This window comes from Rhagoletis zephyria, unplaced genomic scaffold, assembly GCF_001687245.7.
Source record: "Rhagoletis zephyria isolate East Lansing unplaced genomic scaffold, Rhagoletis_zephyria_1.1 Rzeph_scaffold_00495, whole genome shotgun sequence".
Taxonomy (NCBI): Eukaryota; Metazoa; Arthropoda; class Insecta; order Diptera; family Tephritidae; genus Rhagoletis; species Rhagoletis zephyria.
The window spans coordinates 61,162-71,974 of NW_016157579.1; the positions used below are offsets into that span (position 1 = coordinate 61,162).

General features: G+C 36.5%; 2 protein-coding genes across 3 annotated transcripts; both read left to right on the plus strand.

Moving 5' to 3' along the window:
• The first annotated feature begins 7,314 nt into the window (after positions 1-7,314).
• LOC108359958 (uncharacterized) lies at positions 7,315-8,183 on the plus strand. The gene is made up of 2 exons (XM_017612049.1): positions 7,315-7,720; positions 7,784-8,183. Exons 1-2 carry the CDS (start codon positions 7,611-7,613, stop codon positions 8,181-8,183), a joined length of 510 nt encoding a protein of 169 aa, XP_017467538.1. The 5' UTR covers positions 7,315-7,610.
• On the plus strand, positions 7,948-8,880 carry LOC108359961 (putative nuclease HARBI1). 2 transcript variants are annotated; one of them, XM_017612064.1, is made up of 4 exons: positions 7,948-8,222; positions 8,279-8,423; positions 8,487-8,508; positions 8,551-8,880. In XM_017612064.1, the coding sequence occupies exons 1-4, from the start codon at positions 8,208-8,210 to the stop codon at positions 8,837-8,839; spliced, it is 471 nt and encodes a 156-aa protein (XP_017467553.1). In that variant the 5' UTR covers positions 7,948-8,207; the 3' UTR covers positions 8,840-8,880. The 2 variants fall into 2 exon arrangements, with proteins under 2 accessions (XP_017467553.1, XP_017467552.1); XM_017612063.1 differs by having other exon boundaries at positions 8,487-8,880.
• The last annotated feature ends 1,933 nt before the right edge of the window (positions 8,881-10,813 follow it).

The window sequence follows — 10,813 nt, forward strand, 5'->3', positions numbered from 1 at the left end:
GTCGTCCTATCAATCCGATGGATCGTTGGACCCCCCCTTCCGCGAGAAATATCAATGTGATTGCTAATTTCAGTTCCACAGGTACGGACGACGGCTTTATTAAAGACCAAATATCGTTAATAGCATTCTGCAAAACCTTTTCTTTTTATCCTTTAATACGAAACAAAGCTACAAAAAGATATCGTACGTTACTGTTGATTAGACAGCTTTGTATATGCACCTACACAGGTTCTGGAATATCCAAGGATTGGAGTGGTGTCTCAGAAGACGTCGCACAGTGGCACTTTTGGGTGATTTAGGAGAGAAAAATTAATTACGCAGTGATGGATGAACATTTTTGATTCAAACTTTTCTTATATATTTGTATGATATCTAGTAATATATACACAAAATATTTTTGATCTACCTCCCACCCCGCCCCCTATGCAGTACATTGTACTATGCCTGCCTACTATTACGTGGTACACCCCCTTTCTAGCTCTTACGAAACATCTAAATATTTTTATTTTTATTTGAGTTGTTTTCTTAAAGAAATCTAAGTTCAGGTGAGTATAAATTCAGCTTCTTAATATTGTGCATTTTGTTTTTAAATTAAAAAATGTTTCGAAAAATTTTGGAAAATTTTCTAGAAGATTCCAAGTATCTAAATACATTTCTGAAAATATAGCATTGTGGACCAGTAAGTTTTAGAGTCATAAAGCAAACGGTTACAAGACTTAGAGTCTGAATTTTTTCGCCCTGATATTTCTGTAACAAAAAATTCCAATTAAAACACAATTATAAAAATTTTCCATAAGAGTTAAGTGGTGTACGAAGTATCAATCGCTAGGTCTAAAAATAATAGTAAAGCAAAGAAAACGGTGAGTTACAATTTTGTACTTAAAACGAAATCTTTACACAATTTAAAGCTCTTGAAGGAGCGAACGGACTTCATCGTCTATATCAGTGTCTCTTTTTAAGGCTTGTTTACGGTTTCTAGATAAAAATGTAATTAATGGATCGGATGTAAATAGTAATGCATGTATGAGGTCTTCCATTGTGTTTGATCGTGAAGATTTTCTGGTACTAACTTCTCGATACCTTCGAATGTCTTTGTTGCGAGCCTCCAAAGCTTCCTCCGACATCATGCCAATTGGAAACGAGCAAGATTTTATAATTTCAGGCCCATGAACTAATACTCTGTGCACACTTGATGGCATGGGATACCACCCATAAAGCTGGACATAGTGCTGAGCTGTATCTTTGCAGTACTTTTTAAATTTTTCATATGAAATATCAAAGCCACTGGACATACAGCTTAATATTGTGCCAAACCGCCGGATCAGCTCTTCATCTATGCCAGTTGCTTCAGAAGCTAAGGTATATTTTTCAAAGAAACGACTAGCAGTATTGCCAGTGTTGGTTGTGCCAGAGCCGTGTTTTGGCATGTCTACGTTTATATGCAGCAAATCTTTAATTTTTCTTTGAACCTCGCGTTTTTCATTTTCGAAAATTTCCTTATGTTCTGTAGAAGTAACTCTCCACACTTTTATTTTAAGGCGATAAGCTATATGTAGGATGCATTCCATAAATCGTATGTATGCGTGCAAAGTCGATAAGCCATATTGATAGTATGACTCATCGCTCCGTTGTTCAAAAACTTCATTTAAATTATTCATTGTCTTAGGTGTCGCCTTGCAGATTGGACATTTTTGTACTGATGTATCACTAACGACACTAAAAGTCTTTCCATCTATCATAGTTAGTTGCATTTGGTAGCTTATCTGGATGCTTTCGTTTCCCACTGAAATTACTGTAGAATGCAAGGCGGAAATTTTCTCTTGCATTTGTGAAATTTCTCGTCTGATAACTTCAGAAGTTTCCCTTTCAAATAACAGCTTCATAGGGCGGCAAAAACGAGTAGACGAAGGCGCATCATTTTTCCATATAGCTATGTTGCCTTCGTTTGAACTTAGCTGCAGCGGAACCAAGCAAACAACGTACATACTGCTGTCACTCAAGTCTGGGCTGTCAAATTGTTGATTATAAATAGAGTGATCAGAAGACCCATCACAACCCCATTTTACGAAAAGAGTTAGACCTTGTCTTAGCTGTTCTATATGTTGCCCCAAAGCACTACTTTGCGCTTGCAATATTCTATTCACCGTGTGGTCAAGAAGTGATTGGAGATCTACTTCGGCTTTTGTACTTGTAACCGTTATACCCTCTGGATAGCATTCTTGCTTAACTAAAATAAGAGAGTTATACGGTGGGTAAATATTTGCATTCTTTTCTTTGGCACCTTGCTGCACTAGCGTGTATGAATACTTCGATAAATGTGCGTCAACATATAGAGATAACGCTTCACTACCTGTATATTGAATGCATTGATCAGGACAATACTGAATACTTTTTTTAATTTCATTAGCCTTATCAGGTGAACATTCTGTTACTTCTTTAACCACATTTGCAACATCACGAAGTCCACACGCATTCAAGCTCATTCTTGTGGCAAACGCAAGCTCTTCATAAGAGTAATTGTCTACTAAATATGAAACTCTCTTTTGTTTTGCCGAGTATGTGAGATCATTAAAGTTTTTTTTTGGTCTACCTGGATATTCCTGAGCAGTTGGCTCTGAGAAATACATATCTTCTTGAAGCCATGAAGAAAACTTGGCAAGAAACCTCGTTTTTGACCTTTTAACCTGGTTCCATCTCGTACGAAGCCTAACCAAAAACACTCGAACTTGACTCCGGAATTCAATATACCACTTCTTGTTAATATTCTCTTGTTCTTCGTAGCCCAAAACGGTACATATGTAGTCCAAGACGGCTTTGTCTTTGAGGTTATGTCTCGGTTCTGCGACCCACACATCATACAACTGCCTCCTTGTTATGGCCATTATATCCAAAGATGCACCTGGCTGCAGATGAATTCACTTGGGTTGTATGCAGTAATATCTAATTATTATAAAAATTTAAAAATGGTTCTGGATTAGCGTGGACAAAATTATTGGCAACCTTTTCTTTTCAAATTTTTTATTTATTTCAAGGCAAGCATAGGGCGCATCAAGAGACTCACAATTTAATATAAAAAGCTAAATCCAAAATCTTTGAAACACTTGTAAATAAACATACATACCCTTAACTTTCAATTAATCCAAAAATAGTTAAAGTTTTTTTCCAAAGAACAATTTTTTTTAGCTTCAAAGCTAACGTTAATTTACTGCTGCTAATGGCACTTTTTAACTTATCGTCAGAGACCAACAGTTTGACAGCTAATTACGCACAGAAAAATAAGAATTCATAGAAATGCTAACTACCGTTATATACAGTAGGCATTGCGTGCATAAGCCACTTTAAAAAAATTTCAAAAATGCAACTTAAAAAAAAAAACAATTATTCCCTCCTAAACCAAGCAAAAGTGCCACTGTGCGTCGTTTCCCCTTACTTTTCCAGTTGTTTTGATGTATTAAATAAGCAGAAAGAATAAAAACGCTCATTTTAACTCAAATCTTCAATTCAAAGTGAAATAGAAATATCTGTTGTCTGACAATCTGCTATTTCGAATTTAGCCTCGAACTTCATTGAAATTCGGGGGAATTTTATCACACCTCAAATTAATTCGTACGATTTGCAATTTCGGTTTCGGAATGAAATCGCGTGATTTCAGCGCCCGTGTGGCCGTCGGGGATTAGCAGGACGTAGTGGATGAAGCTACAGACCAGCCAAACCACGGCACTCCGGACAGCGACAGGATGCCTTCTGATGTCGCCGCAACATCTGCACGACGAGGCTCATATGCCACTATTAAATAAGTAGCATAACACAATACTCTGCAAGCAATTCTTAGTAGGGTGTCACCGGCGTGGGCACCTGAACAGAAACTTGCTCGCGTAAGAACTGTCGGCGCGGCACGTCCGAAGCATACCGACAGGCCTTGAACGGCATTCACAGGGAGTCAGTCTCGAGTTATATACGGCCCTGTCGCGAATTTCACGTGAACAAATATTCCCAAAACAAAAACAAGTTTTCTCAATTTGTTTTTGTTTTGCAAGTTAAGTTATGGGAACGATTTATTCATATGAAATTGGCGATAGGGCTGATAGACTCTCGACCTGTAAATGTCGTTCTGGGCACACAACCGCCAGACGTGGAAAAGACAGAGCTTCGTCTGCCTCTAGAGACTTGGACCACAATAGCACAACTTCGACCTGGCTACTGCAGCAGGTTAAACTCGTACCTAAGCAGAATAAACGCAGATGTGCCAAACGAGTGCCAGGCATGCTGAGAGACACCCCATGACTCGAGACATCTCTTCGCTTGCCCACTGAACCCCACTCTACTAACGCCTCTGTCCTTATGGACAGACCCTATCGAAGCTGCAAGCTTCTTGGGTCTCCCGTTAGTAGAGCTTGACGACAATGATTGAGGGACTAACCGATATGGGTGATCACGTGTCCAACGTAACCTCAAACAATGCAGGTTACGATTTAGTTGCTACAGTCGTTACAACGATTTCTAGGCTTTGTTCTATGCCGTGCAGTCGAGAGACATTAAGATCAGTGAATTTATAAAAATTAATTGGACTGTTCCGGAATTGCTTGTATGCTTGCTGCCATGGCAACCGTGTTCATTTTATTGTTGTGAAGTTACAAATGCACCGAATATGCAAATGCAAGAGCATATGTACAAGATCCTGAACAGACCTAATAGTTTAAAGATACACTTGAGTCCCGACTGCGGAATCCGGTTCGATCGCACGTTTTAATAGTGACGAAAAAGAGAATTAGAACAAAATGTCGTTTGTAATGTTATAGTTGGAAAGGTTGGCAGAAGTGCAATTTAACCCATATGTGCACTTGCAGATATGAATCCAACATATGCGAAACAACCCTTTAGCAAATTATATTAAATATTAATTTATATTGTTTCATTATTTCCATTGTTCCGGGTAAACTAACACTATTATATTCTGCTCTATTCCCAATACTGGAACCGGCACTGGTACTGGACCGGCACGTTCCATTTATTCACCTTCATCAAAAAACACGTTAATTTAAAATTATTTGATGACCTTATTCGGGGCTATCATTGAATTCATCGTAGAAAATCCACGAATTCGTATGCCTATTACGAATACGAAAACATACTATCATTGAATCCGAGTGAACTCGAAAATATCGTAATCAGTTTCGAATGCTGCACTTTGATGATTCCAAATAAGCTGCTGCAAAGGAAACAATAGACATTTATGTACATGTGTCACTTTGCTCACGCTGCCCCAGCAGTCGCAATGGCCGAGTGAGCAACGCACTAGACTGCCAGTTTAGAGATCCGAGGCCCGAGTCCGAATCCTCGGGCAGCGGAATTTTTTTCATTTTTTTTATTTATTACTAGCAGACCCGGCGAACTTCGTCCCAGCCAAAATACATTTTTTGTATTGAAGCATTTTGGTCAGTTCAGGCTCATGATTTTCAGTGAAGCATTTATCTTCTAATATTACGGTTTGGTGGTTGTCAGAAAGCATATTTCCGTTGCCTTCTTAAATAACCTTGCAAAGGTGCATATGCATACAAAGTTACGTAATTGTATCAGTGCGTTTTCAAATAGCCCCAATTTTCTCAAAGAGTATCGGATTGATTTCATATATCTCCATACCATATTCGAGTACTCTACCGTGAACACTTCCGGAGATATGCGGTATGAAAAATTCGGTTTTTATGGGAGATGCCACGGCGCTTTTTCCAATAGCTCCAATTTTTCTACATGACTATGCGATTGGTTTCATATATCTCCATGCCATGTTCGAGTACTCTACTATGAACACTTCCGGAGATACGCAATATGAAATATTCGGTTTGTATGGAAGTGCGACGCCCCTTTTCCTCAAAAGCGCCAATTTTTCTTCATGACTATGCGTTTGATTTTATAAATCTTGTACATACCAAGTTCCAGTACTCTACCATGAACACTTCCAGAGATATGCAGTGTGAAAAATTCGGTTTGTATGGGAGGTGCCACGCCCCTTTTTCCAATAGCCACAATTTTTCTTCATGACTGCGATCTTGTACATGCCAAGTTCCAGTACTCTACCATGAACACTTCCAAAGACATGTAGTATGAAAAATTCAGTTTGTATGGGAGGTGCCACACCCCCTGCACCTTGCGGTTTGAAATATACTTTACATCCGATTCTCATTCCTACCATATATACACAAAAAATTTCATAAAGATCGGTAGAGCCGTTTAGGAGGAGTTAGACCACAAACACCGTGACACGAGGTTTTCATATATTAGATTATTTCTTTTTTTAATAATTTTTTTATTCTTTAATTTAATTTACTGATATTAAACTAACTAAGTTTCTTTCCTAATGAATTGTTGTCAAACTAAGGGTGTATTCGAGCTGCAATTAATGCGGCAGTGTTACTTTTTCGGTCCTGTTCTGCAATCCGATTCGAATCGGAATCGGATTTGTTTCCGATTGTTGGTGTTCTGCATTCCGACAATCGAATATTATTTCCGATTCCGCCTTGTTCTACATTTCGATCCACTTAGAATCGGAATTCTATTGGAAATTTGATGTTCTGCATTCCGAGTATCGGAAATTTTTTATCGGAAATATTCCGATCAAGTAAAAGCCAGTGGAATAGAAAGAGAATAAAACAAAAATATAAATGTAAATGATCAAAGGAACATTTTAAATTTTAGCGACCAACGCAAAATGCAAGTAAACGAATTAAAATTGGTAAAAGGCATAATGAAAAAAAAATAATAAAAACCAAATTAAACTGCGACAGCTTGAGTTGGGGCTAGAGCGTTTCGAGTTTGAAAATAGTAAAAAGTCTTTAAATGTTTTTTTTTGCATAAATTGTTTATTGTTTAATTACAAAACTTGTTTTAATTAAATATAAGGGTAATTTTATTAGCAATTTCGTATCCAATTATTTGTGCTTCACTTTTCACATAAATTTCTGTTGGTGGAAATCTATCTACTTCACTATCTACATACTTCGCTATCGTTTTCTTCAACTTCTTCATAGTTAAATACAGGGCTGTAGTGGCGAAAAATGTTATGCAGGCAACACATTTATTAATTACTAGCCAATGCCCGCTTACTTCGCGACGCCTAATAAGATCTTTTGCGTTGGCCAATACAAAAATAGCGTTTAAAAGCAAAAGCGGTATGTAAAGTGAACATTTTTAGTTTACATTGAAACGACTAAAGAGCAGAATCCTTTTCAAACATAGGCCAAGAATAGTAGCGCTGTGATACCATATGGAATACTAATCCCTTTCCGTGCTGTGGTCGTCTTAATATTTATGAACTGGGCCCTTACTCTGTAGTTCGAGTCGAAAGGTTGTTCTATTCGAAAGCCAAATTCGAATCGAAGCCCCATTCGTACTCCATAGTTCGTTCGAATCAACTTTCGAAGATATTCGAAAAAAGAGAGCAACACTGTTCGCCAAACGTCAAACGCAAAGCAAAATAAAGAAAGAAACTAAAATCAAAACAAGATGAAATTGCTGACATTTCGATTGTGAAGTTTGTGCACTTAAGAACTCAGTAATTGTTGTGTTAAATATATTTAATATTAGTGAAAGTCCTTGATAAAAAAAATTACCAAATGGATTCAGTGGCGATATGGTTGGAAGCAGATGAAGGCCAAGTGGCGGAACGAGTGCAATTGAGAGCGCTTAGGGATAAGGCCAACATATTCACTCTCAATGATAAATGGTAAAAGGATTGCTTTATTTGTGACTATTTATATTTTATGTATTTATAATTATCCCTTTACAGTTTTACGCAAAATTTCCGCCTAAACAAGCAAGCGTTTCGGTACGTGCTAAATGCCATTACGCCGGAGTTAAGTACTCCGCGAAAATCCACAGCAATTCCGCCCATTATTAAGCTGGCCGCCGCACTGAAATTATTGGGGCAAGGAGGTTACCAACACCAAATCGGCCAAGACCAACACGTAGGCCTTTCTCAGCAGTCAATGTCACGCTGCCTTATTGAAGTGTGCAAAGCCATTGAGAAAACGCTTTTCCAACAACACATTAATTTTGCAAGTACGGACGCAGAGGAAACAGAGGCGAAATTATACTTCTATGAAAAGTGTGGCATTCCGGGCGTGTTGTTTGCAATAGATGGCACACATATACAAATGATAAGACCAACAAGGAATGAGCATTTGTAATACAATAGAAAACTGAAGCACAGTATGAATGCAATGGTTGTAAGTATTGCATTATCATGAAGGTTTTCAACAATTTTTCAAATTAAAATTCTTAGATGTGTGACCACAAGATGAGAATTAGAGCTGTTGACGCGCGATACGGTGGTGCATGCCATGATTCCCATGTATGGAACCTGTCCAGTGAGAGAAGGGCTTTAAAAGCTCGTTTTGATAATGGCGAGAGAGGGATATGGAGTCTTGGTTAGCATCACTTAATACTTTAATATCGATAATATATTAATAATTGCATTCAAATTATTTAAGGCGACTCAGGATATCCATTGGAACCATGCATGTTAACTCCCTATCGTAATGCCGCCGAAAATTCAGCGGGAGGCCGGTTTAATCACTGCCATGCCAAAGGACGGTCAATCATCGAACGAGTATTTGGAATATTGAAAGGAAGGTTTCGATGTCCTTTGGCAGCACGCGAGCTGCATTATACTCCGCAAAAGGTTTCAGCTATAATGAACGTTTGCTGCGCTTTGCACAACATTTGTCTGCAATTTAAAGCTGAGCTGCAACCTTCAGAAGATTTTCCCACAGAAGATGTACATTTATTAGAAACTGTGAATATGGTGGAAGCGGACAGCAAGAAGTACAGCAAATATTTCTAGGAACTTAAGAGATGAAATAAGAAACAGTTTAATTGCATAGGTGTAGCAAAATATTTTATTAATTCAAGTGATGTGTATACATAGTAGCTCAAAATCAAATCATAAAGTGATATTTTAACAATATTCGCAATGTTTTTAATTCTGAAACTTTTTTGTAAATATTTTTAAAATAGTATAGCTGATTATCTAAAAAAAAATCGTATAAATCTAAGTTTTAAACTTGTGCCAAAATTAGGAAATATCAACAAATTTTCATACAAATTGCCAACTTTTTTACTAGAATTTCTTGACAAAAATTTGGCCTGTTAAACTTAAATATAATGTGGAAGTTCTAAGTCCATAAAAAATTCCGTTGATTTTTGATAACTTTCTTTGCTGACGGTCTTGGACATTTTTTTCCATACAAAGTATATTTTTTTATATGGAAGAAAATGCACAACACCGCAAAGAAAGTTATCAAAAATCAACGGAATTTTTTATGGACTTCGAACTTCCACATTATATTTAAGTTTAACAGGCCAAATTTTTTTCAAGTAATTTTAGTAAAAAAGTTGGCTATTTGTATGAAAATTTGTTGATATTTTCCTAATTTTGACACAAGTTTACAACTTAGATTTCTATGATTTCTGTTAGATAATCAGCTTTACTTTTTTAAAAAATGTATTAAAAAAGTTTCAGAATTAAAAACATTGCGAATATTGTAAAAATATCAACAATAAATAAATAAAATAAAAGTATTTTTTCAGTCTTCATTTTATAAAATTACATATGTAAAACATTTCTAGGAACCTAAGACACAAAATATAGTTTAGTTTCATTGGTATATAAAAAAAATGTAAAAATAATCATTAGCCTTTTCATTCACAGGTAACAATTCAACAAATAATTACATACAACTAATTCATTGATTGCTTGGATTTGAAATTATCATAAAAATAAAAAATATTCATTATTTTTGATTAATACAACCAAGCAACTGCTGTACCTTAATCTCCTATTTAAAAAATAAATAACTTAAAAAACAATTCATCAGTCTTCAAAGGAACAAAAAACTTATAAAATATGAATTCGTAAAAATAACTACACTTAAATCAACTATTTACAAAGTTTAGCTTTTAGCTTCAGTGCTTTTAACTTCAGTTTTCTTTTCTTTTTTTCATTTTTTTTGAAAAATTCAAATTTGTCTCGTTTTAATTGAAGTTTAGCCTCTTCGGGCTCAACATTCCTCTTAAAATATCTACTTAAACTATTTAAATTATCACATACTTCGTCCAGCTTTTTCATCGAATTTTCGTGATATTGGCATTGGTTTTCCACTTGCAGTTTTAGCAAATTGTCTTTGCCGAGTGGTAGTGAGCGTGCGCGATTCGGGGGTGCAATAACAATCGGTGGCGTAGTGGGGATAGCATTCGGTGGCTGATTCTCTGCATCATTACTTGGATATTCTTCAGGCTCCAAGTTTATACAATCAAGTGGGCTAGATGATGCAGGATCGCCGAAGGTAGTAGCACCAAAGCGCATTGTTTCAGCCTCGCCATTTATAGATTCATCTATGTTCAGTAACGCAACCACTTGTTCTTCCGTCGCAGTTAATGAACAGAATCTCGATGGTCCACCTCCTGTTCCCGACATGCTCTCCTTATTCCTTCGCAACTTCGCCTTAATATTGCTTTTATAATCTGCCCATATCTACATAAAAAAAAAAAATATGTATTTATTTAATCAAAAAATAATTTTTAGGACAACGAAAATCAAACAACCAAATACCAAGCCTCGACAATTTGAAATATTGGTAAATTTTATGATGGAACACAGCGATTTGGCGAAAGGTCAAATTAAGGGTTTAGCTGCAAAGCAAACCTCTAATAACACTGGACCACAAATTTCAACTTTTTCTCTTTACCAGAAACGCCGTTATGAAATTCTTATGTAAAATCACCCCCTGATTCCGAAAATCAAGGTTATTTTTAATTC